Here is a 27,186-nt window from a genome sequence, read left to right as displayed (position 1 = left end):
ACTCTACTTTCTAAAACAAAGAAAAAGAAAATGTCAGAGTTCCTCTTCTCTCAAAGACTGAACTGAAGAAAAGACAAGTGAAATTAATCAGATACTGTTCAAACATAATCCGTATCATCTAAACTTTATAGAGTATTTTTAATCTATAAATCACTGTGGGTAGAAGTGGGCAGAACAAGCTTCACAAGGGAAGTGGGCTAGTAAGATTTGGACAGATGGGAAGGAGGAGGAAAGCAATTCAGCTTCACACCCTTCCTTGGTCTTTAAAAGATGCAGGAAAAGGTCTGGTTAAGGAGGAGGCTTCAAAGTTGTAAAAATATTGCCAACTGGATAACAATTAGTAAACAGGAAATAAGTCCTCATAATCCTATAACTAATTCAGTCAGGAATAACTGTGAGTCTATTGTTTGGAATATTTAAGGCACTCGAATCGACTACAGAAATAGATCTCTATTTTGAGAAAAATCATAAATTCAGGACACCAGGAGTAGAATTTTATTTGAAGGCTCCCTGTGTTATGTTTTTGGTTAGTTTTGTTTTTCCTTTTCCTTTTCTATTTTATTTTTTTCCTTTTCTATTTTAAAAAGTAATCTTACTTATCTTTTTTTCCTCAAAGAGTAATGTTTTTTTTGAAAAAGAGTGGCTATAATCAAACCTTTAGAATATACACCTATTCCATTTTTATCATCTTCATAATCCCACCCTTTCTCTTCTTTATTCTAGTAATGGTGTGATGGCTTCAATTAGCCTTTCAGTTAAAAGACTACCAGTTCCACAGAAACTACAAAGCTATTTCAGAAAAGCTCTTATGGGACCAGGCACATAAAGAAATTTTAAAAATTTCTTCAGATACTTTCAAGAGCATTACAAATCACCCGTTCTCTTTCACAAATCCAACCTTTTCATTATTATAGTTTCAGAAGAAAAATTCGTATTTAAAATAACATATCTTCTCAGTTGAGCTCTGACTCCTAGAAAGTCTATCTTTTAACATGTATATTAAAAAGAACCAAAAAATTAAAAATAAACTTCAAATAGTCCTTCATGTATGATTGATACTAACAAATAAAAAATGAAATATTATAAGGAATGCCAAGTATGAAGTTAACCTTTGAATACACACACAGTGAAGCTTTTCAACTTTAAGTTGCTAAGACTTCTTTTATATGTCTATGTATATGTATGAGAATGCACTTGCTGTTCTGAATGACTATAAACATAACTGTCCTTCGCAATGAAGCAAAATTAGATAATTTGCCTAAAATAAAAAAAGGAAAATGAATGATTTAAGGGCAGGGATATTAAATGAAACTCATTCTGAGATATTAAGATTTATCAGTGTGCTAATCTAATACTCTCTTTATCCCACAAAAAAACAAGAGGATCAGGGAAAATTTCCCCTCTCCCCCAGAAAATCTGAATCTATTAACCAACAACTTATCTAACAAAAAGTTTGGGGGGAACACTGTGAAAATTTCATCTCCTATATTTGCTCACAAGGGCAAAATAGTATTTCATTGAAGGTAAAATTTTAGAAACAGTGGTCTGCAAGAATATTAAAAACAACTAAGCAGAGATTTTAGTGGTATACAGAAAGTAAGGTATAGGGCCTACCAAAGAAGAAGACCTCATGACATTTAAAGAAATCATAAGATTGACAGCCATCTTTCAACATAAATGATGAGAGCACAAAGACAATAGAATAACATCTTTAAAATGCTAGCAAAACCCCTGCCAACCTAGAACTCCATAACAAATGAAAATCATTCCAAAATAAAGACAAAATAGTAAGACTCTCAGACAAATAAAAAAATGAGATGATTTTCACTAGCAGACTTTTACTCAAGAAATATCAAAGATTTCTTTAAGAAGAAGGAAAACAATCCCAGATGGAAGCAGACAATGCAGGAAGAAACAGGTAAATCTAAATGAATATGGATGGTTAAAAACACCAAAAATAATACCCTGTGTGTGGGGGGTGGTATTGATATATGTACAGAATTAATACATGACAATAGGACAATGAACAAAAAATATACGGAGTTAAAGAGATATAGGTTCTTGAATTACATAGAAGTGATCAAAGTACTCACCTAAAGTGGATTATAAGAAGCAGAGAATACGTGTTGTGATCCCTATGGTAATCACTAAAAGTATACAAACTATACAGTAGCTATGGAGTATAAAGTGGAAAATTAGGGAAAAAACACAGATTAGACATATAGAAAACAAATAGGGAGATATTAAGTTTAAAATTAAATATGTCAGGACACCTGGGTGGCTCCGCAGTTGAGTGTCTGCCTTTGGCTCAGGGTGTGATCCCAGGGTCCCCATTGAGGCCCAAATGGGGCTCTCTGCAATGGAGCCTATTTCTTCTTCTGCCTATGTCTCTGCCTCTCTCTCTGTGTGTCTCTCATGAATAAATAAAAATCTTTAAAAAAATTAAGTATGTCAGTAAGTACATTAAAAATATCCCCAACAACCCAATTAAAAAAATATAGAGCTGCTTAAAATAACAAAGTTCAATTACAAGATGCTTAAAGGAGAGACTCCTTAAATATAAGAACTTAATTGAAAGTAAAAGGATATTAGAAGTTATATAATGCAAAATAAAGCTAAAAATGTATACATCAAGGTACATATTAGCAATAAGAAAGACATTTTATAATGATAATAAGGTTATCCAATATGAAGACATAATAACACTAAATTTGTAAGCATTTAATAACATAGCCCCAAAATACATAAAGCAAAACTTGACAGCACTAAAGGAATAACAGACAAGTCCAAATTCAGTTAGGAATGTTAACATAATTTCATCAGTAATTGACAGAGAGAGAGAAAAAAGCTATAAAAATTATTAGAAAAGTATGATTAAAGAGTTTATCTAATGATACCAAAATAAAACATATTTAGATCAAAAGGCAAGTCTCAGAAAATTTTAGAAAATTTGAAATTATACAGAACATGTTCTTTGACCAAAGTAAACGTAAGATAGAAATCATTACCAAAAAATTACTAAAAATCGTCAAATGTAAAAGGGTCAAAGATACAATCATAGATATTGAAAAATATTTACAACTAAGTAGTAATAAAATATGGCATCAAAATTGGTGAGATTACAATGGAATAGTACCCAGAAATACAAAAGAATGTACTATCAAAACACTCAACCAAAAAAAAAAAAAAAAAAAAAAAAACACTCAACCATATGGATGTATCTCAGAAGCATTATACTGCGTAAGAGAGACCAGAAGTATACAATGTATGTTCTATTTATATTAAATTACAGAAAAATGGAAACTGTAATGGCAGAAAGAAGATAAATGGTTGCCTGAGATCAGGCTTAGATGGGATTTACTGTGAAGGGGCATTAAGGAACTTTTTGGGATGATATGAATGTTTGATATCCTTTTTTAACATTTAGAACTTAACAGGAAAGAAAATCTATTTGATTTATGAAATGATAAAACAATAAAGAATACCAGGTTCCTTTGGTTCTTTTGTACTCAAAGTACATGAAAAGCATTTTCTGATCTTTTTTACCTGTCAATATTTCCCCTTTAGAACAACTGTCATTTCTTTTTTTGGAAGTGGAACTATTTTCTTTGATTAATTTTATTGAAGTATAATTGATATATAACATATTACTATAGGGTATACAATTTAATGATTTGGTATTTGTATACATTACAAAGTTGCACCACAATAAGCCTAGTTTACATCTGTCACTATATAGCAACAATTTTTTTTCTTGTGAGGAGAGTTTCTTTCTTAACAACTTTCAAATATGCAATCAGTATTAACTACAGTCACTATACTGTATACTATATCCCCATGATTTATTTATAACTGAAAGTTTGTACTTTTTTACATCTTTCACACACTTTGCCCACCTCCGACCTCTGACAATCATCAATCTGTTCTCTATTAGCTTGTTCCATCTTTATTTACCTATTTTTAGATTCCACATATAAGTGAGATTATATGGTATTTGTCTTTCTCTAATTTATTTCACATAGCATGATGCTCTCAAGGTCCACATTGTTGCAAGTGGCAAGATTTCATTCTTACAGGTGCCTTTTTTTTCCCTGCAAAAACTGACAAGCTGATTCTAACAAATGGAACTATAAAAGGCCAACAGAGTAAAAATAATTTTGAAGTAGTGCGAAGTTGCAGGACAAACACTACCGGATAGTTAAGACCTGTGTCAATCACCTCACACCTGTCACAATGGCTAAAATTAACAACACACAAAACAACAGATGCTGGCAAGGATGCAAAGAAAGGAGAATCTTTTATACTCTTAGTGGGAATACAAACTGGTGCAGTTACTCTGGAAAACAGTATGGAGGTTCCCCAAAAGTTAAAAATAGAACTATCCTATGATCCAGCAATTGCCCTACTAAGTATTTATCCAAAGGATACAAAAATACAGAATCAAAGGGCACATGACCCTGATGTTTACAGCATTATCAACAATAGCCAAATTATGAAAAGAGCCCAAATGGACATCAACTGATGAATGGCTAAAGAAGATGTGGTATATATATATGCAATGGATTATTACTCAACCATAAAGAGAATGAAACCTTGCCATTTGCAATAATGTGGATAGAGCTAGAGAGTATTATGCTAAGCAAAATAAGTCAGAGAGAGATAAATATCATAAGATTTCACTCATATGTGTTTAAGAAACAAAACAGATGAACATGGGGGAAAAAAAGAGAAAGAGGCAAACCATAAAAAAGACTTACCTATAGAGAACAAACTGATGGTTGCCAGAAGGGAGGTGGGTGAGGAGGTGCATTAAATAGGTGATAGGGTTTGAGGAGGGTACTTGTTGTGATTAGCATTTGGCATGGTTATAAGTGATGAAACACTGAATTCTATACCTGAAACTAATATTACACTGAATGTGAACCAACTGGAATTGCTTGAAACTACAAAAAAAAAAAAAAGAAAGAAAGAAAGAAAGAAAGAAAGAAAGAAAGAAAGAAAGAAAGAAAGAGAGAAACTCTAGATTTGAACTTTATCTAAATCCAGATAAGTAGCCATGGACATAATTTTTCCTTATCTTTAAGATGATAACAGTAGCCCCCATCATGCTGCCTTATAAGTTTCTTTTAGAAGCAAAGTAGAGGTTCTTTATAAAAAGCCTTCAAACAGAATAACATGCTAATATTTTTAAAAAGACCTATTGTTAAGCTCCTGTAATTATAATAGTGTGATACTGGTACACAGATAGATAAGCAGATCAATGGAATGGAATGGTCCAGTAACAAAAATAGGATTTCAAAGAGATATAGGCACACTAATGTTTATTGCAGCATTATTCACAAAAGCTGAGATATGGAAGGAACCTAAATACCCATCAACAGATGAATGGAAAATGTGGTATATATACAATGGGATATTATTCAGCCATCAGAAAGAGGGCTATCCTGTCATTTATGACAACATGGATGGCATTATGCTAAGTGAGTTAAGTCAACCAGAGAAAGACAAGTACTGTATGATAACACTTATCTGTGTAACCTAAAAAAGTCAAACTTGTAAAAAAAAAAACCAGAGTAAAATGGTAATTACCAGGGGGAGGGGCAGGGTTAGATAAGACTGATATTCTTTAAGGGTACAGACTTACAAGTAGTAAATAAGAGACTGAATGCACAGTATAATAGATATAGTCAATAATACTGTACTGTAATAATCAAACTTGCTCAGAAACTAAAACTTAATTATTCCAACCACTAAAAGGATAGGATAATTATGTAATATGACAGAAGTTCTAAATATCACTACAGCAGCAATCACATTACGACATATAAATTATCAAATTAATACACTATACACTTTAAATTTACACAATGTTACATATCAAATATATCCAAAAAAAAGAAATTATAAAAGCAAGAATTTAAAAAATGGTCCTGATACCACCCACATATACATGGATCAGATTTATGACAAAGATGCTGTTCAGCAATACAGTGGGGAAAGAATGGTTCTTTAAAAATAATGCTGGATCAATTAGTCATACATATGAAAGGAAAATGAACCTTGACTTCAACCTCATACAAAAATCAATTAGAGACAGATATATAATCCCTAGTGTAAAAAGCAAAAGAATAAGATTTCTTGATTACATCACAAGATGTTTTCGTGACTTTGGTTAGGCAAAGATTTCTTAAACAAGACACAAATATACTAACCACAAAAGAAAAAATTGGGGCACCTGGGTGGCTCAGTGAGTTAAGCATCTGCCTTCAGCTCAGGTCATGATCCTGGGTCCTGGGATCAAGCCCCATTATCAGGCTTTGTGCTCATCAAGGAGTCTGCTTCTCCCTTCCCCCACCCCCTACTCATGCTTTCTCTCTCTCTCTCTCTCTCTCTCTCTGAAATAATGAAATATGTTTTAAAAAAGAAAAAATTAATAAGCTGGACCTTATACAAATTAATAGTATCTTTCCATCAAGAGATACTACTAATAGAGTAATAAAACCATAGAGGAAATATTAACAATACATATATCTAAAAAAAGGACTTCATACTCATGATGATACCTCCTACAAAGCAAGAATAAGAGAAAACCCAATTGTAAGAACAAGTAAAAGACAAACAAATTTGTCATGGTAGAGTCTATCCTAATGGATATAGACTGTGAAAAGTGCTCATCTTCTGAAGTCATAAGGGAAATGTCTATGAAACCACAACAGTAGTATATCAGCCTCTATGCTCAGCTAGGAGTCTGCTTGATTGAGATTCTTTCCCTCTGTCTCTCTCTCTCCCATTCTTTCTCTAAAATAAACAAATACACTTAAAAAAAAAAAGTCCCTGAGGTCTTTTTCTTTTTTTTAAATTTACTTAATCATTTGAGAGAGAGAGAGCTCGTGCACGCAAGCGTGGGCAGGAGGAGGAGCAGAGAGAGACAGAATCCTGAAGCCGATTCCCCACTGAATACAGAGCCTGATGCAGGGCTCAATCCCACGACCCTGACATCATGACCCTGAGACCATGACTGGGGCTGAAACCGAGTCAGGCACTCAACTGACTGAGCCACCCAGGCACCCCCAAGAAGTCCTGAGTCTTATTTAAATCATTAAAAGCCCTAATCACTAAAGGTCCTCATTCTCCATATGTACTTCAAATAATCTTTCATAAAAAGGAATAAAAATTTATATGCATGCTAAAATTAACATAACTTCTTTCTAGAATTTAAGATTATAAAATTCTAGATGTAATCATTAAAGATGAACTCATTTTTCTTTTATGGTACCCCAAAGAATGTCCTTGGTCTGTCTTCTAAGCACTCTTGCACTGGCTATCCTAACAAAAACATAATTGAAACACATAAAAAAGAATGAAATCTTCCACTTGCAACAAGATGGATGGATTTCGAGGATATAATATGTGATTTTAAGAAACAAAACAAATGAACAACAAAAAAAGAGACAAACAAAAAGACTCCTAAATATAGAGAACTGCTGGTTATCATCATGATGAGCACTGAGTAATGTACAGAATTGCTGAATCACTAAACTGTACACCTGAAACTAACACCGTATGTTAATTATGCTGGAATTAAAAATATATAAAAATTTTAAAAAATTAATTAGAACATTTACCTGGACTAAGAGTTTGAGTGACTCTAAGTACATTGGTGAAGTCCCCACTAGTGCTCCGATCTTCTCTTTATTATTATTATTTATTTATTTTTAAAAGATTATTTATTTATTTATTCATGAGAGACGGGGTGGGGGGAGAGGAGGGGCAGAGGGAGAAGCAGGCCCCATGCAGGGAGCCAGATGTGGGACTCAATCCCAGGTCTCCAGGATCACGCCCTGGGCTGAAGGCAGCACTAAACCACTGAGCCACCGGGACTGCCCTATTATTATTTTTAATAAGACACTTATAGTATATGCATATAAAGTTATTTTTTCTTTGCATTTAAGTTTTTAGCTTAAGAGAAAAATATGTTCTTGTTTTCTGGATTTAACTTACAATAATGATGCTAAGATCATTTGCTATTTAAAAACTGTCCCTCTAAAATGAAGAAAAGCCACCATAGTACAAAGAATCTGGACTCTGCCACAGGACAGACCTACCTAGGAAGCATACTAGTTTCATAATTTCTTATTCTGTGTGATATGAATAAATGCTTAGTCTTCCTGAGACTCTGTTAGCCTAATTATAAGAATACAGATAGAGTTTTTATTTCCAGGATAACTGTCAAAACTATGTAACATGATACATATTAAAATATCTAGCACTGGGACGGCTGGGTGGCTCAGCGGTAGAGCATCTGCCTTCCACTCAGGGCGTGATCCCAGGAGCTAGAATCGAGTCCCGCATTGGGCTCCGTGCAGGGAGCCTGCTTCTCCCTCTGCCTATGTCTCTGCCTCTCTCTCTCTCTGTGTCTCTCATGAATGAATAAATAAATCTTTAAAAAAAAAAAAAACCATCTAGCACTGTTTCTGGTACACAGAAGGTATTTAATAATCCTAATTTTTCTTCTTCATTACAAATGCGCAATCATAATAGTTCATTTAAATACCACAGATTTTTAAGCTAACAGACCTGGATTCAAGTTAGTGTCTTCCATTTAGTGGCTATATAATTTTAAGCCAATAATTTAATTTCTCTGGACTTCATCTATAAAACAAGAAATTCCATCTGCCCAATGGGAGTACATATGGAGATCATATAACAGGTAGAGAAGTGCTTTCTATACCAGAGTGCTTCACAAGTTTCCACTATCATTGTTGTGCTTATGTTGATTATCATCTAAATTTTAGGAAGGTTCTCTGAGCCTTTTATGACCTAAAAGAATTAATTTTTCCTTAAGGAAACTAATTTGTATGAGAATACTCTTCCAACCTCAAGGTATTCAGAAACCACTTAATTCACTGCTCATTATGATGTGCTGGCAAAGCACAGTGACCCTAGGGATTTGAAGGGTTCCTTAGCAGCACCCCATTTGGATCTACCTTAGAATGTTGCTATGATTGAAAGAAGATGCCAGAAACTCGAGAGAGGAGATACACAGAGAATAGAAAAGGACTGCTTGATTCTCCATGGGCTGCTGGATTCCCCAAGGTACAGCCCTACAGGAAATCCTTTTTGATCCTGGAATACCTAGCATTCCACACCAATGAGACCTTATTCTGGGGCTAATCAGATTCCAAGGATGTGAGCAGAAGGAGTCTCACAGCTTGCTCATGCTCTTGGGCTTTGTAAAGAAAAGTGGCATATAATGTGCTCAGTAAATGCTGCCATTCAAACAAAAAACCATTCAGGCATCCCAAAGAAGAGAGTTGAATTACAGGTATTCAAATAGAAATTTATATTGAAAATACAATCGACTCAGTGAAAAATAATTCATCCCTATAACCACTAATACCCTGTGATTCTAGAAAACAATATAAAAAATGTATAATTATATCTAACTTTACAGTGCTCGCTTCGGCAGCACATATACTAAAATATATCTAACTTTACAAAAGTCAGCGACCATTTGCACTCTTCAAAATCATGCAGCAGGTCACTCATTATTGGTATCAAAATAATACCTGAAATGTTTTAATTCTTATACTATTCAATCTTGTTTTGAGAACAATATTTGAAAACAACAAAGGTTAAGTTTATTTTTATCCTTCCACAAACCATTATATGATCAAATTATTAACCCAGATGAACAAAGGTATTGATCTCTTTGTAATATATTTGATCCCTCCCTTTCCATTCACAACAGTAGCCTCTTTTTTAGAAAACTGTTACTTTAATCAGAAAATTAGAAAAGGCAATATGCCTTAAATTAAATTGCACACCAAGAGTTTCTTCAATCTATACCGTTGTGAACAATATTTTAGCTGATTACTGTGACTGGTCTTAGGTCTTTAAACAGATGTGTGTTTCAAAGTAAACCACTAAATGTATTCCATTTCATGTGTGCATGAAACACACACCCAAACACAATAATAGAAAGTCAGGTGAAGTCTTAAATGTTAAATTACACTTACTTATAGCTGTGGTATTGAGCAACAGAGCTATATTTTATTACAAGTATATATATTATTCTTGACTTAGGAATTATTAAAATCTGCACTTATCTGTTATATTTTAAGAAAAAAAATTAAAACTCTTAGAATCACTGCAAATTGGAATTGGAAATCAGAATAATCATATCAGACCCCATAGCCTTAATGAGGAGGAAATCCAAAGAGTGATTTCCCCAGAGTTTAAGGTCTGCTTACAGAAAGGATCAAGAACCAGATTTCCTTTAAACTGTGCCAACCTGTCTCCCAACTCAAAACAGATTTTTATCATATTTAAACTAGAAAAATGCTAAAGATACTTGGGGCACTAGTATTTTTTTATTTTTTTATTTTTTTTTCCTCCTTTCAAGGACACTATTTTAAAATGTTATTAACTTGACTAATAGGAGAGACAGGAAGGGAGGAAGGAGGAAGGGGGTATTGAAGGAGGTTAGAAAATTCTAAACTTTTCATTTTCAGAATCTATGAATTCTATTATACCTTCAGTTTAACTTCCACATATAAATTTATGACAACATAAGAATCTTTGAACCATTTCAATTTCCTCCTACTCTGAAAAAGATATTAAGGGGAAAAAACTGAAATTGACAGGGCCATTAAAACATGACAGAAAGTTTTTAACAGTCTTCCCTCTAACCTGACAGTTCAGATCATTTCTCATTTCACCAGAGCCACAGAAAACTTTTCAACTACAAAGTCAGATTTCTGTATCCTTGAAACCAGAACTGATTTCCACACTTTTTGTAACTGAAATTGTCTTAATAATTTCTGTCTCAATTTAAGAGCAGAACATGTTCTATTTCTAGTAGGGGCTCCATTGATAAGAAGTTGTCGAAATAAATGAGGTAATATATGTAAAAGTACTTTGTACGTTTGAAATTATTATAACACATGGACGGCACTGTATTTAAAAAAGCTCTATTAAGTGTGTTGCTGATGTGAATAAGATATACCATTTTAGTAGTAAATCATTAGATGCATTTCTTTTATGATCAGAAGCAAGACAAGGATGTCCACTATGATTGCTTCATTTTAACACTTATAATGGAGGTTCTGGCCAGTGCATCAAGACAAGAAAAAGTTTAAGGGAAAAAAAAGGAACTGATAAAGAAGCAGCCTTTTTAAATCAAGGTATTATTTCAGGCCTGTGCAAGATATCCAAGATGGAAACTCAAAGGTCTGTTGCTGAGAATGTGAGGTATGATGTTGGATATGATTCTAGGGATAAAAAGGATAGAATAGGTAGACCACATTCAGTGGCCTTTTTACATATAGCAATTTTGGGGGATACGGGAAGAAGAGTCCTAAAATGAAAGACTATGGCTCAAATTGGAAAGGAAAGTGTATGCATAAACTTGAAAAGAACATTCAATTTTAAAGTACTTATAAGTATGCTTTCCTATTTGTGAGTTATCACCACCACCTGAGATTGCCCTGCATGAGCATTAAGCTGTTAAATAAGAGATCAAGAAGAAAAGGAACTGTGTCATTTAGGAACCCAGCAAACTTTAGTTTTTATAACATATTCATCAGAATATATATATAAATATATATATATATATATATTCATTTCTGCTCTCCCCCACTAACAAAGGGTGCTGCAAAATCATGTTTAGGTAATATATATTTTAGTACAACATTACAAGCCTTAGCAACTTTCATTTAGTATCTTGAATTTTTAAATGCTTTTAGTATGATTCTTTTCTTTTCCATATTTTTACAAAATGTAGTGTAATTTAAAATATTGTGCAGTACAAGGTATTTTAAAGCTCCATTGTTGTAATATTCTTTACACAGAAAAAGCTTTAAAACGGTCTCATCATGTTGCAGATATACACTGATAATCTAACATAGCCTCATGAGCTGTGTGAATGTATTAATCAATACTCTAATGAATTCAAGGTTGGATTATTATCTAAAATATCAAAGCAAAGGATATCAACTTCTAAATACACCAACTATTTAACTTTTATCTTTACGTTTGGTAATGGTTCAGATATTTCTTCTGTAAATATTACACAATGAGAGCAATACTGTTTTTACTACAATGGAGCAAAATTGTAAGTCAGGAGGCTGCAAGCACATAAAACCATCTGCTTTAGTTATGTGAAAAAACTATCTAGTATCAACCAGAGAAAAATTGAAGGAAAAGTTACTGATTGGCTAAAAATACGCTGAATGCTAGGGGAAAAATGTTCTCCCATATATCATAAGTCAGACCCTTCTACATGAATTTAGAAACTACACAAATTTTGATGCTTTCCTTATATAAGCCAGAGCTAATTAGCTTACAAAGTTTCAAAACTGGCAGAAAAATTTTTAATAATTACTTTTGCCTTTTACACTTATATAGTGAATATGTTATACATTTGTAATAGTGTTCAATGGTTTGTGGCAGTTTTTAAAACTAGATGATATATTACTTTCCAGAAGTCAGTACACTCTCAGATTTTAAGTTACTTATGCATTTCTAGCTCTAAATGATACATTCATAGAAAAAGAGATTTCTGATCAGTGTTTATAATCCTCCAAATGGCTACAGCAAGAGAGAAGGGAAAAAAGACAAGACAAGATTGGGCAGAGGGCTAAACCACAAACATGCAAGAAGGATTTTAATGAAAGTTATGCCACCTGCAGAATGAAGCATCAATCCTACTTGATTAGCATAAGCAGGCAAGTGCTTTTGTAAGTAATAATAAAAAAATCAGTAAATATAAAATGACACTGATATGTATTTCTGAATACCTACTGGCCAAATTTTATTAATCAAGAAAAAGATAAATTTGATTATTCAGGAACTGATTACCTAACTTATAAATTAGCCAGGGTATTTGCCTTTTCTCCATATTATTACAAGATTTTTGTGTAGTTCACTTTTCAGTAATAATCTCTACTGGAATGGTAGGTGAGGACAATGTTGAGTTTACCTACCACATTTTGTCAGGCAACTTAAATTTGAGGATAAAAGTCAAAACTTTGTTTAATAGACTTTGTAATTTTTAGCTTTCAGCCTTAATTAGCATTGACAAACACAAGTTAACTACAGGTAATGATTTAAAAAGTCATTTTGCATTTCTGATATAACCTTGAAAAATTAATAATCTGAGGACTACTGTACACTAACAAATAGAGAATCTTTTATATCCAAGTAGAGGATATTTACCAAAAATCAGAAAAAAGTTCTCTTCCAGGCTCACTAATAATGGGGGGAAAGATTTTAAAATGAGACTTAAAAACTTCATGAAGATGTATAATGTGACAAAAGTTAGAGTATACCAATAATATCAGAGAACTTGCTAGTATTTAAAAACCACATTGTTTCTTACCCTTATGTGTTGTCCGAAATTTAAGACAATTGCCACATAATCTTGTCAAAAGGGCAGTTATCAGCACTCCTCTGAGTCTTTACTATAGTAGCCTAAGAAGACATTTTGTTCCTTTTCTTTTAGCAGCAGAGCCAAAGTGAGGCCATACTGTGTCCTCTCCCTGATGAGGATGCTTGGAACATACAGCCAAAGAGTTACCTTTAGGAGTCAGTACTGAGCAAAGACACTGAGGCAGGAGGGAACAGAGACTCAGGAGACAAAGTGACCTAAGTATAGTTATTTTGGTTTTAGGCTGACCCTTAACCTAGCAGCCAGCCACTCATAAAAAGAGAAAATCTGACTCCTAGAAAACCACAAAACCTCACTTCCTCCAGCAGTGAAAGTTTGACATTTATCAAATTGCTCCCTGTGTATAATTTTGCAACCCTAAAACAATGTAAAAACTAATCACCCAATGTAAATGATAACCCAAAATTTAACAGTAAGCCCCCTCCCCCATACCATTAACTAATTTTAAAAACTTAAAATCCTTCATTAGAGACAAAGAGGGTCCTCTTCTTCATCTGGGACGAGAGATTGCTACTTTATGAAGTGGCTCCTTTCTTACTTCTAGACTTAATAAATCTTTGTCCCTTTCTCCAAGCACCCTGCTTGCTCTTGAATTCTTTCTCATGCAAAGCCAAGAACTCTGGTGAGGGACTTTGGCCATCTAGCATCAATAGGGCACAGTGCAAATAAGAAATGAAGACAGAAAAAAAATCTAAAAGTCTTTAAGATGGGTTCCTAAAATATAGCCCTATAAAATAAGTTAGAAAAAATGAGGTGGAGAGCCCTACCTTGCAGATCTTGTAGAGTGATTCCTGGCCATCTCCTCCAGTATCTTTAAAGTAATCATGTGCAGGAAATGTACGATGAATATCTCGAGTGATGACACTCTCCTGGGCTGAGTCCTAAAAAAAAAAAAAAGAAAAGAAAAAGATAGACCCAGTCATTAATTTAAAATGTCTTAATTGAAAAATAATATGTACATATGCTAAAAAAATACTCAAAGAGCACATAAAAGTATGCTTCCCCCCCCCACCAAAAATATCTGCCTTCCATCCAGACCCATAGTCCCATTCACAGCTATAAAGGCTACCAACAGTTTCTTTTGAATCTTTTCATCTACCTATCTATAGATGTGTGAATATATGCTTATGGAAGGGGGAGGTGAGGAAGAGAAGTTGTATAAACATATCTCTATTCTTTGCTTTTTGAAGCACAAATAGAAGAAAACTATTGGCTCCTTTCATGTAATAGGATAACTTACAGAATATTCCTAATCAATATATGCAAGTGTATATCATTCTCTGTAAGAACAGCTATTAAAAAGAATGAGGTATCTGGATATGAATATATCACAATTTATTTAATACTCTCCTGTTAATGATGTTTTTGCATTTTTCTATTTACATTACAGATAATATCACTAGGAACATTTTTATACATACGTTTTCAAGACAGGTTCCTAGAGGTGGAACTGCTAGGTCAAAAAGTATATACATTTCATTTCTGACAAAGTGCTTTCCCTCCAGAGGTGGAGTAACAATACATACCCCAAACACTGGTGGGGTACATGTTTTTTTGATATCTGCCCAACACCACATACTATCTTACTTTTCAAATTTTTGACAATCTGGTAAGTGAAAACTCAGGCTGCAATGATTTAAGAAGTAAATATATCAATCATTTCCCCCAATAGGTTAATTACTTAACTCATTCACTCCAGAAAATAAAAAGCCCCAAAACTACTATATAAGATGACATATGCTTTAAAGAGAAATCTGGAGGTTCCTTTTAGACAAATTCAGGATCCCAAAGCCCAAAATTGAGTAAAATTCTAAGCTTTATAAAAGGTGATTAGTCATTCATTTGATTCCCATAAATGTGGTTTACTTGTTTAAATGTCAAGTAAATAGGATGGGACTCCTTCTAGCAACACTGATGATGAAAATATTTTGCACAATTTAAGGAAGTATCAGTGACTTCCAGTGCAAATTAAAAGTGTTGTTTAATGTCTTGCTTCCATAAAGATTTGAACAAATTCCCTATTTCAGTTAAAATCAAGAAAGGAAAAAAATGTTTAATACATGAGTTACTTTAATGAGTGCTAGCTCCCTTTTCTCTGCAGCTGAGAAGTATGTAAGAAGAAAGTCCTTGATTAGCTCTAAGTTAAGCCAGTGCCTTCTCTTGCTGCCTTTTTCATTTCAGCTGCTTTTTCATGCTGAGTGGTAATTAGATCTTGTACCATGTGGAGAAAGGACACAAACTGAAATGTTCCAAATTTGCTAGCAAACACCAAATACACTGCAAATCAATCCAGAAGAAATTCTGATGGCTTAGAGGTATGTAATGCTACAGCTGAATAAAAATGAAACTTAAAAAAAAAAAAGTATCATACTTTAAGTAAGAGAATACATAGAAAGTTTATATTTAGCAAGACAAATGCAGGTTCTAAGAATAAAGAAAATTTTGAGGGGAGGTGGGGAGCTGGTACCAGGTAGAAGTTAGTTTTCACTGTCTAGGTTTTCCCCAATAGAAAGGTTCTCTTTCCATGCAGTAATAGCTCCCACTCACAAGCCATTTGAAAAGATGACCAATGAAAATGTTACTACTGCCATTGCTGAACTATTTCAGGGGCAAACATGTGCTGAGTGGTTCACAGGATAACTCTTTTTACACTTTTCAAGATGTTAAGGGAGAGAAATCATTGGACTATATTCCCTAGAAACTGCCTACTCATTTGGCATCACACTGTGTTTAAATGGTACCAACAGTCTGATTCACAGAAAGGGAAATTGATCAAAAATTTCTAGAAAGTAACTTTGCATAATACTCAGTAATTTTTTCTATGCATACTTGAATCTTCCTTGTTTCTAAAAATAAATGGGCAAAAATCAAATGAAAATAAAAATCAACTTTTCCTTAATGAAACTTCTCTTCCTAGGATTTCTTTTAAATGCTTTCTGGAGTTTTCTTCCAACATATTGCTATATTGCTCTCAGTTGAATAAGGGAACAATTTCTCGAACTTTATAAACTAAATAAAATATTTTGCTATACTGTTCACTGATCCCTTTCATATAACTGAAGGTCAGGAGGTACACTAGAGTCTTACAAATAGACTAATATGAACAAAATTGTGTATTAGACTAGAAAAAATAATTATGTTTTCAAAGCTAAAGCTAATCATCTCCCAACTACCCATATCGTTGAGAGTAAGAACAGTATAAATTTCAGGAATCCACACTTGAGATTTGAGAGCAGTCCCAAATTCACTCACTCTTTTAACAAATATTTGAAACAAAGCTAACACTCTGTAAAAGAATGATAAAATCATTTTTCTCTTCAATATTAATTTTCTGTTTAGACTTATTCCAATTATAGTTGTCAATTTTTTTTAAAGATTTTATTTATTTATTCATAGAGACACAGAGAGAGGGGTAGTGGAACAGGCAGAGGGAGAAGCAGGCTCCATGCAGGGAGCCTGATGTGGAACTCGATCCAGGGTCCCCAGGATCACACCCCAGGCCGCAGGCGGCGCTAAACCGCTGCGCCACCAGGGCTGCCCAGTTGTCAATTTTTATAAGAAATAAAATGAACAAAGAAAAACAAAAAAGAGGCCAAATATTTCACCATCTAAATATTTGGAGTTAAAAAGTTTCATGAGCAAATCCTTTTTCTTTTTTTACTATATATGACTAAAAACATTTTATAGCACAACCAACACTGATATGAGGTCATTTTCTTGGAAGGTTCCCATGAGCAGAGTCTCCTTAAATCCTGACAGTTATCATCAGAATGGGGAGAAGAAAGAAGCCATTCCTTCATGGGCAGTACTTCACCAATATCCAGAGGTTCACAAATTGACCTGCAATTTACTTCCCCATTAATTGCATCTCTCATTCTGATCTTCAGTCCAATATGGGAGATGAGTGGCTTTGGAGCCAGATAGACTCATTGGTTCTGTTTCTGGCTACTCCACTTAATATGTATAGTATCCCAAACATGTTATTTAATGTCACTAAACTTTAGTTTTCTCATCCGCAAAATGGGATGGTAATATAAAATTTGTGTCATTTAGAATAAAATAATGCATGCAAAGTGCTTACATGGCACACTGCCTAGTATAAACTGAGTATTCATTAAAGAAACAAATAAAAATAGTAATTGTCAATTATTATTACCCCTTTTTTTAAGATTCACATTTTTAAAAGATTTTATTTATTTATTCATGAGAGACACAGAGACACACACACACACACACACAGAGAGAGAGAGATAGAGAGAGAGAGAGGCAGAGACACAGGCAGAGGGAGAAGCAGGCTCCATGCAGAGAGCCCAATGTGGGACTCGATCCTGGGACTCCAGGATCACGCCCTGAGTCAAAGGCAGACACTTAACCGCTGAGCCACCCAAGCATCCCTTAAGATTCACACTTAACTGTTTAAATGTTTTGGTAAAAATGCATTTTAGACATCTTTCTGTATGTGTACACTTTAAATAATGAAACAAACCACTGTTTTTCTTTGGATATCATTAACATTCTGAATAGAGCTTTCAGCATGATGACATTTTTAATAAATACATATCCCATTCTGAATTTCCCATCATGTATCTTAGGTGTCCTAAATCATCCTTATTTCTATTAATCCATGAATAGAGGCAAAAACGAATAATCATTTGTAAACTAGTATTTTTATCAACTGATACACATTCTGGCTCCAGCTTTGCATGTATCCATGAAATAAAGATATACACAGCCCAGAAGGAGGACGGAAAGGACAGGGTATGGCAGAAACTACATTTGCCAAAGTAGCTACTATGTCCATCACTATTTCAGAATTTAGATTCTGAGAATCAGAGAAGGGTTGAAGTCACGGTTATGGAGAAGACAAATGCCATGGTCTCTTTTGCATGCCTTCCTTCTGGACCATCAACACCAAGGATGCAATTGGTAGGCAAAGTCCTTGAGATCATCTATCCTGTCTAAGGAGGAGTCAGGCTGGGCCACACACAAAAGCTGATTCTAATCAGTAAAGAGTAGAGTGAGCGGTCTGGAAGAAAGTGAGAGGTCTGGAAGAAAGTCTCAGAAGTTTAGTTTTAACTGTCTCCTTCCCACCCCACACCCCTGACACCACCACCACATTGAAACTAAATTTCAATTTTGTTTACCTTTGAAGAATTTTCTTTAAATCCCAAACTGCTAAGTCACAAGACTAAATTATCTTTTAATTTTCAAAAAACATCATCCTAGTGTGATAAAATCCATCCTCTGTTTCCAACAGAGGATATAATTTGGCTTGTTGAAAGTCAATTTAAAACCAACTCTAAGAGATATGAGAAGTAGTTCAATTAACTTTTGATCATTTTATGTGGATTCAACTTACAGCCTGCTATCAAGAGTATTATGTGACTTGTTCTTCTAGTATTATACACACACACACACACACACACACACACACCCTGCAATCCTCTTAATTCCTATTGCAAGAGAATCATTGCTTACTTGTTTGTTGTGAGAAAAAAAAAATGAATACAGCATTCAAGTGTCAACAAGTATTAGGAAGGCAGGTTTGGATGATCATAGCCTATTTTTTTATAAAACGATTTCTGGGCTGTCAACAACTGGAAAGGCATTCTACTACAGATGATTGTTTTCACATGTGACCTTAGCACCAGATGAAGTGTAAAAGTGATGTCTGATAAATGAACACGTTGACTACACCTTAATTTGCTACATTTTTACAACTATGACAGTATCTTTCTTATTAATCCCTACTGTCAAATCCAAAGTATAACTGCATTTTCACTTTTCATATACCACAAAATTATTTCATTTATAAATACCATGCTGATTTGTTAGTGTTATTAAAAATGCCAATGTAGACCAAGCCTACACACAGTCAGCAGATAAATGATTCAGAGCTTAAAAAATACTTGACCTTAGAACGTGCCTTCTATTCTTACTTCACAGGGATCCTCCTTTAGTTCTATGTTGGAGCTAGATCTATGGTAAAACATCACAAACTGATCGGCTTACATGTCCCTGAAAACAGATGGGTTTGCAGTGGTGGGTCTGATTTATTTGCCTTGATGTTTGCCAAAAATTATAAGAGGCAGAGATAAAAGGAGAAAATATGAAAGTGAATTCTAGTTTCAAACATGCTATTGAAATCGTGAGCTAGAAACAGTAACACAAAAAGAATGGATCATTGCCAGTCTTCATTCCTTGAATATACAGGGGAGGGGGGCAAGTCTTAGTATAAGTGGGCTAATATGGAAGCAAAGAAATACACGTTAACTAAATCATATTGTAAGTAACCTGTTTTCCAGGCACTGAACACACATGTTGCCAAATGTCTCAGAATCAAAGCCTGACACAAAGGTCAAGGCATAAGTCACATTCTAGCTTCAACTAGAAAGAAATCTCTTCAGGGAGAGAAGCAACAGTGAGAACTAAAAGAAGGCGAAGGAAGGGGGCAGAAAAATGTGCTATTTCTAAGACCAGATACCTTGATCCTGAAGGAAGTGCAAGGACTGGAGTGAGAAATATTTAAATAGACTAAAGCATTTTTTTGGGACTGGAAGATTAAGAAGCATTGCAGCCTATGGGCACAGCCTGGATTTCCCAGGGATCCTATGAAATTTAGGTCAGAGAAGAGATGATTCTCTATGACAAATACCTGGGGTTACTTTTAGACTCCAAATACATCCACCAAATGCATCTATGGCCATATATGGATATGTCCCCATTCCAGGGTTGCTAACCACTCATTGTCCCAAAATAAAGGTTCAACTGAGGCACTTGACAGTCTTGGAAGCTTATTCAATGAACAATGATAAGCTCTGCAACTTCTGTTGGAATGAAGCACAATAACTGAAATCCATGATGTTATTTTCCAAAATGAGATGCATTTCTAACTTTGTATTATTTTTTTAAATTATGATTTTCATCAAAATAGCCCCGTAAAAACTTTGAAATAAATAAAAATTTTAAGAGCTCCATACTTACTCTAATTGTATAAAAATAACACCTTTTTATTTTTCCACAAAACTAAAGGATACCTCTAATAACTAGCATTTGCTAAAAATGCCTATTTTCACCTAATCTTTACATTTTATAATTTTATTAATTTGATTATGTATATACCTAGTTATTTTTTTACAGACTGAATAACTTTTAGTAATTTTAGAAAACATTCTACCACTCCTTCAATTACTTTAAATGTTTCTCTTTGAAACAGTTTGAGCAAACTCAATTACATCTTCTTAAATCAAGTGATATAAAAGTTGAATGGACATTAAAAAATTAAGCTTTCTAACTTGTTGCATAGTACAAATTTGTTTATGTATCCAACAAATACTTAGTTCTGAGTACCTACTAAGAATCAGGCACTATTTTAAGTACAGAAGATACAATGGTTAGCAAGGTAGTGTCCTTCCCTTTGGGTCTTACATTCTAGTAGCAGGGAAAAGAAACAGAAAACAAGTATATCATATTGGTTAGAGAAAAGTACTATGAAAAAAAATAAAACAAGGTAAATAGGTAGTGAGTGAAGAGAAAGCTGGTATTTTAGGCAGGGTGGTTTTGCCTTTCTGAGTGTTCAACTATTTAGAGAAAAGAGCATTATAGGCAAAAGAGAAAGCATGTGCATAAGCTCTGAGGTGAAAGCAGAATGGCAATAATTCTCTAGACATTTTCCAGCATTATGCTGACATTTGTGTGCAGATCACTTCAATGAATTGCCAAAAATTACTCCAATATTTTTCTGGATTAACATGGCTATCTCAGAAATTTATAAGTATAATTTAGATTTATACATTTTTAAAATATTTTATTTATTTATTTATTTGAGAGAGAGCATGAATGGGAGGAAGAAGGAGTCCCTGCTTAGCAGGGAGTCTGACATGAGGCTCAATCTCAGGACCCCAAGATCATGACCTGAGCTAAAGGCAGATGCTTAACTGACTGAGCCACCCAGATGCCCTTATATTTTATATTTATAAATGTACAATTTATAAGTATAATTTAGATCATTTTTACAAAATGTTTTACTTCATATACTTGAATATTATGTTTCTGGTTGCACATGTCCATATAAACATTCCAACATCTATCTAACACTTGTCATGTGCAAGACATTGTACTAGGATTTAGGGGATCAAAAAAATAGGATATAGTCTATTGTATCCCTAAATTGCATGAGGTTAACATCTTGTAAAGACAAGATATAGGTGCAAATATCACTGGAAGGAAACATATGCTAACAGCCAACTAAATGATGCAGGCAAAGTTAGCTACAGAAATTGGGCAAAGAAAGTGTTCACTGGTAAAAAAAGGACTTTCCCAGAAGATGAGGACTGGGCTGGACACTAGAGACAGGATGGGTTCAACAAAATTGAAAGATCTCAAGAGAATATAGTTGACCCTTAAACATTCTCGGGATTAAGGGTGCAAACTCCCCACACAAAAATGACTTTTGACCCCCTCAAACTTAACTAGTAATGGTCTACTATTGACTGGAAGCCTTACCAAAACATAAACAGTTAACCAACACATATCTTGTGTTATACGTATTATATACCACATTCTTTTATTTTTTTTAAGGTTTTATTTATTCACGAGACACACACACACACACACACACACACACACACACACAGAGGCAGAGACACAGGCAGAGGGAGAAGCAGGCTCTATGCAGGGAGCCTGATATGGAACTCTATCCTGGGTCTCCAGGATCAGGCTCTGGGCTGAAGGCTGCACTAAACCACTGAGCCACCAGGGCTGCCCATATATACCACATTCTTACAGTAAAGCAAGCTAGAGGACAGAAAATATTAAGAAAATCATAAGGACGAAAAAATATACTTACAGTACTATGCTGTATTTATCAGATAAAATTGGTGTATAAATGGACCCACACAGTTCAAACTCATTTTGTTCAAGAGTCAACTATACAGTACAAGGTGGCATGAGCAGGGGTTCCAAGGCATGCCCAGGAGATATGACTCTAATTTTCTATAGAAAAGAATTCATAGAGTACAAGTTGAGTGGGATCTAGAATATGGAAAGGTAATGTTGAATGAAGACATTTTAACCTACTCCTGTGGACCACAGGGAACCATTTTATCTGGCCATTTCATTTCATGGTCTTTGTAGTCAGTTTTGTGAACTCTTGTTTCAGTTTATTTCATCTAATGTTACTATCTGAAAGAATTAGTGTGTACTGATGAATTAACCTTACACAAAAAGAGTGCTGGCCCTTATCATTAATTACTAGAAAGTAATCTCTAGGCCTTGGAATGTCATGTCTGATAGGAGGTCTTTGTTAGCGTGTGAGCTTTGGTCACCCAACAAACATGATTTATCATGGGGCTTTGGGTCATACAGCATTAGTTCTACCTATTAAGAGACTGAAAAATAAAGGTCAGTCATGTGGGCAGTACGTGAATAGTCCTATAAAAACTGCACCGCAAGACTCAGTAAGCTTCCCCTAAATGAAGTTGGCAATACTCCTTGTATATTGTTACATACTGGTGCCAGGAAAGTTCGTTGTTGATAACTTCATGGGGAATAGACCAAAACAAGTTCCATGTTTGGCATTTCTCCTGGACTCTGCCCCATGCACTTCTTCCTTTGGCTGGCTTTAATCTCTATCCTTTAGCGATAATACAGGTACCATGCATTTAACAGCTTTCATGAAGTTCCTTGAATGTTTCTAGTGAATTACTGAACCTCAAGGTGGTTCTGGTAACACCATAAATTGACAACCAATGTCAGAAGTGATAGTAGTCTTCTGTGGACTATGCTCCTTTTTTAACTTCTTAACTGGTTATATTATAACAAGTTGACCATTCATAATTTGAAGAACTCACTGTAGTATTCTCACCAGTAAATTTTTTTTTATTAAAAGATTAACTGCCTACCTTTTCCTCTCTGACAAAATATTATTCACAATAAAACAGTCCTCTAATACTGTGTTAATTCAGATGACTTTAAAAAAAAACCATCTTTAATGTAGGAGTACCTGGGTGGGTGGCTCAGTTAGTTAAGCATCCAACTCTTGATTTTGGCTTACATTGTGATCTCAGGGTTGTGAGATTGTGCCCTGAGTCAGGACCTGCACTGAGCGTGAAGCCTGCTTGAGATTCTCTGTCTCCTTCTCCCTCTGATCTTCCCCCCACCCATATGCACACACTCTCCCTCAGAATAAATAAATAAATAAATAAATAAATAAATAAATAAGTAAGTAAGTAAGTAAGTAAGTAAATAAAATAATGAAAAAACTCACCTTTAATGTAGAATCCTACAGGTTAAAAATATAGGATCACTTATTGGCCATTTGACCACTTGTTCACTGAGCACCCCCAAAATCTATATGTGATTAGTGAAGTGAAGACCACTAAATTAAAAGGAGAACAGACAACTACTGAAGTGATCCTATAATTCACTTACATAAAGGGTCACCTGAAACCTAAGAGGAAAGTGAGTGTAAGGGAATGATAACTACATCTCCAAGTAAATGTCGATAATGTATATATTTTAAAAATCCTTTAAGATCAATAAGGTTCCTCATGCTGGAATATGAATTTTGAAAAAGGCAATTAATTTTTATATCAAGTCAAGTTATAGAGTTACCATTTTGTTCCTTTTCATAACAGCATATTTCCATTAACACAAGTTTTTACTCAGCTAGGAGCAGAAACTGCACCAATTACAACAATAACAAAAGAAACAGGAAGGGCTGAGAACAGAAACATTTGTTCCTGAGAGAATAATAGTTCTAGTTCTCAATTATAAAGGTTATTTCAATGAATTAAATATTCTAATTCCATCTAGTAAGTGTATATAATAAGGCATTTTTTGTTTTATGAATTCTGATTAATATTATAACTTCCTTTTCTGATAATCTACTTTATTCAAGTTTCCCTATACAAGAGGATCAATTTCTGTTTCTTCAACAGATTGTTCTAGAAGTAGAAAAAAGCATTTTTTGCAATAAAGCACATTTGAAGCTAGATTAATCCTTTTTGGAATAAATCTAAGTAGAAACCTAGAGATTTTTATTCTATACTTTTTTTTCTCTGTATTGATTAAGAAATGAGCATTACTATTCTAAGACTTACGGGATCTAGGTAAATATATATTCCAACTCCTCAACACAGTATATTCCTTTTTAGTTTCTTTTCTGATTCCTCGTCTGTGTACTCCTTAGCTGATGGTGTTACATCCTTGGCCTTGTTCTCTGCTTACCCTCCATGTTCTTCCTAGGAAATCATATCCATTCTTGCAACTTCAACTACCATCTGTCTTCTCTCTCCTTGCTCTTGACTAAAGTAGATGCCAAATCTTACCGATTATCAGAACCATCTGAGAAGCTATTTTGGAACCCATATTTCCAGATCTCACCTAGATTTAAGTTACTAAAATCTCTATAGTATTTCCAGGCAAGCTATATTTTTAACAAATCCTTGCACAGCCATAAGCAAAAGTCTACAAATTATTATTTAGGAACTACTGGTCTAACAGATCTATCATTTTACACCTAAAACTTAACAAGTCAAAATCTCAAGTCAGAATATCCCAAAAATCAGATGTCCTTTTATATTCTCAATCTCTATTTACATGGAGTAAATTCTATGTCTGAGCTGACATCCAAAGAATTATTCTGAAAGTTGTCTTTTCCCTTTTCCTCCCTTAATCAATTGGTCCTTTGGTCTTCTACTCAGCTGTATTAATTAACTAGTACCCATGTCTGAATATCCCCACTTGACTATCACCTCTAGGTAGACCATGATCAGTTAGTTGTTATTTATCTCTGTTTCCCTGGTAATGGAGACTCTAGTAGGTGCTTAGTAAATGGATGCTAAATAGTTCAGAATAAGGGAAGCAGGCATGGTAAGTGTATACTCTCCATGATGGAGAGACTTGAATTTTATAATTTTTGCTTTGATTTCTAAATTCTCTTGTAACCTCATTTAGTCAGATGCAGTAGCAAAAGGAAATAATTTGCCCCAAATCAAAGATGATAAAAAGTATTCATAGATTTACAAGCCAAAACTTCACAGCAGAATGTATACCAAAATGTCCTTACTCCCAATGCCAAAGATGATACATGGAAATAACTACAGATATTACTACAGAAAAAAAAACCCCACTAATGGATCTCTATCTTAAAAAAGAAATTAGAAATCCTACCACTACTGGAGTTGCAAAAATCATCATAACAAAAAGGTGTTTGGGGTTTTCCCACTGCGTTTTGCCTCATTTTATATGAAAATCAATAAAAGATAAAGATACATTCAAATGCTACATTATTTCAAAATCAGTCTTTTTACTTCAAAAATGACAAGAGATGAATCACATAATGTGTTCAAAACCCAACCAGAGGCAAAGTACATTAAATATGGTGTTTTACGCCAGGACACCTGCACCCTGATGTTTCTAGCAGCAATGTCCACAATAGCCAAACTGTGGAAGGAGTTTGGCTATGTGGAAGGAATAGTTATGGCTATTCTATCCATCGAAAGATGAATAGATAAAGAAGATGTGGTTTATGTATACAATGGAATATTACTCAGCCTTTAGAAATGACAAATACCCACCATTTGCTTCGACGTGGATGGAACTGGAGGGTATTATGCTGAGTGAAGTAAGTCAATCGGAGAAGGACAAACATTATATGTTCTCATTCATTTGGGGAATATAAATAATAGTGAAAGGGAATAGAAGGGAAGGGAGAAGAAATGTGTGGGAAATATCAGAAAGGGAGACAGAACATAAAGACTCCTAACTCTGGGAAACGAGCTAGGGGTGGTGGAACTAGGGGAGGAGGGCGGGGGGTGGAGGTGAATGGGTGACGGGCACTGAGGGGGGCACTTGACGGGATGAGCACTGGGTGTTATTCTGTATGTTGGTAAATTGAACACCAATAAAAAATAAATTTATTAAAAAAATATGGTGTTTTAGAAATCTACAGTAACCATCAGAGTTTACATGTTAACTCTTTCTCAGTAAAATAGCTTGAAATGATAGACTGAGATCACAGGCAAGAATCAGGAAATTCTTTCCTATTCATTGCACCTCAGGATTATAGTGTTTAATAGACTCAAGTTCTTTACTAGGTTCTTAATACCATATTAAATCAGAGGAAGATACAGATACTCCTCTTTTATCTTAGGGCCTTTTAGAAGTTATAAATTAAGAGAGTAAAATCTTCTACTTCGTAAGATTATAAGATACACATGAAATGGAAGATTTTTTTTCTATCTTCTAGGCTGCTAGCTATTTAGGCTCTGTAACACTGACATGAGAAAAATACAGATACATAAACGGTTTATGGTTGTGGTCTTTCTCACTTTGGAAGCATTACTTCCCCCCCTTTAATCAATATACATATTTGCTTCTTGATTTAAATGCTACAAGGGCCATGGGTTTTTATGTAATTTTCTTGCTAATAGACCCAAGTCACTAAGAAGATTTTTAAAGTCTAAATTTCTAAAAAAGAAAAAGAAAATATAACTGGTTAAACATTAAGAAATTGCAAAACAAAAACAAAAACAAAAACCCAACCCACTTATTTCTCATTTATTAAGTTGCCATTTGTGTACTGAGCTTTGACTTGATTCACTAGCTATGGGGACTGAAAGGAGGATTCTTCCCAGGTGTTTTCCTGGCACTTCTTTATTTAGACCTGGTTCTACAAAGAAAAGCTCTCTCATTTTTCCTAAGCTCTAAGTGGTTGATACCAAGTTACATAC

General features: G+C 34.3%; 1 protein-coding gene across 6 annotated transcripts in view; it reads right to left on the bottom strand.

Moving 5' to 3' along the window:
* The window catches only part of RABGAP1L (RAB GTPase activating protein 1 like), a 728,064-nt gene that overhangs the window by 297,684 nt on the left and 403,194 nt on the right, over window positions 1-27,186 (bottom strand). For 5 of the 6 annotated variants that reach the window (XM_072830698.1, XM_072830693.1, XM_072830691.1 and 2 more), the window contains one exon: window positions 14,218-14,331. The exons of the other annotated variant lie outside the window; for it this stretch is intronic. In XM_072830698.1, coding sequence (XP_072686799.1) covers window positions 14,218-14,331 — 114 coding nt within the window. The remainder of the gene's footprint in view (window positions 1-14,217; window positions 14,332-27,186) is intronic. 6 annotated transcript variants of the gene reach the window in all.

Source organism: Canis lupus, chromosome 6 (genome assembly GCF_048164855.1).
Source record: "Canis lupus baileyi chromosome 6, mCanLup2.hap1, whole genome shotgun sequence".
Taxonomy (NCBI): domain Eukaryota; kingdom Metazoa; phylum Chordata; class Mammalia; order Carnivora; family Canidae; genus Canis; species Canis lupus.
This window is presented reverse-complemented; position numbering and strand designations above follow the sequence as displayed.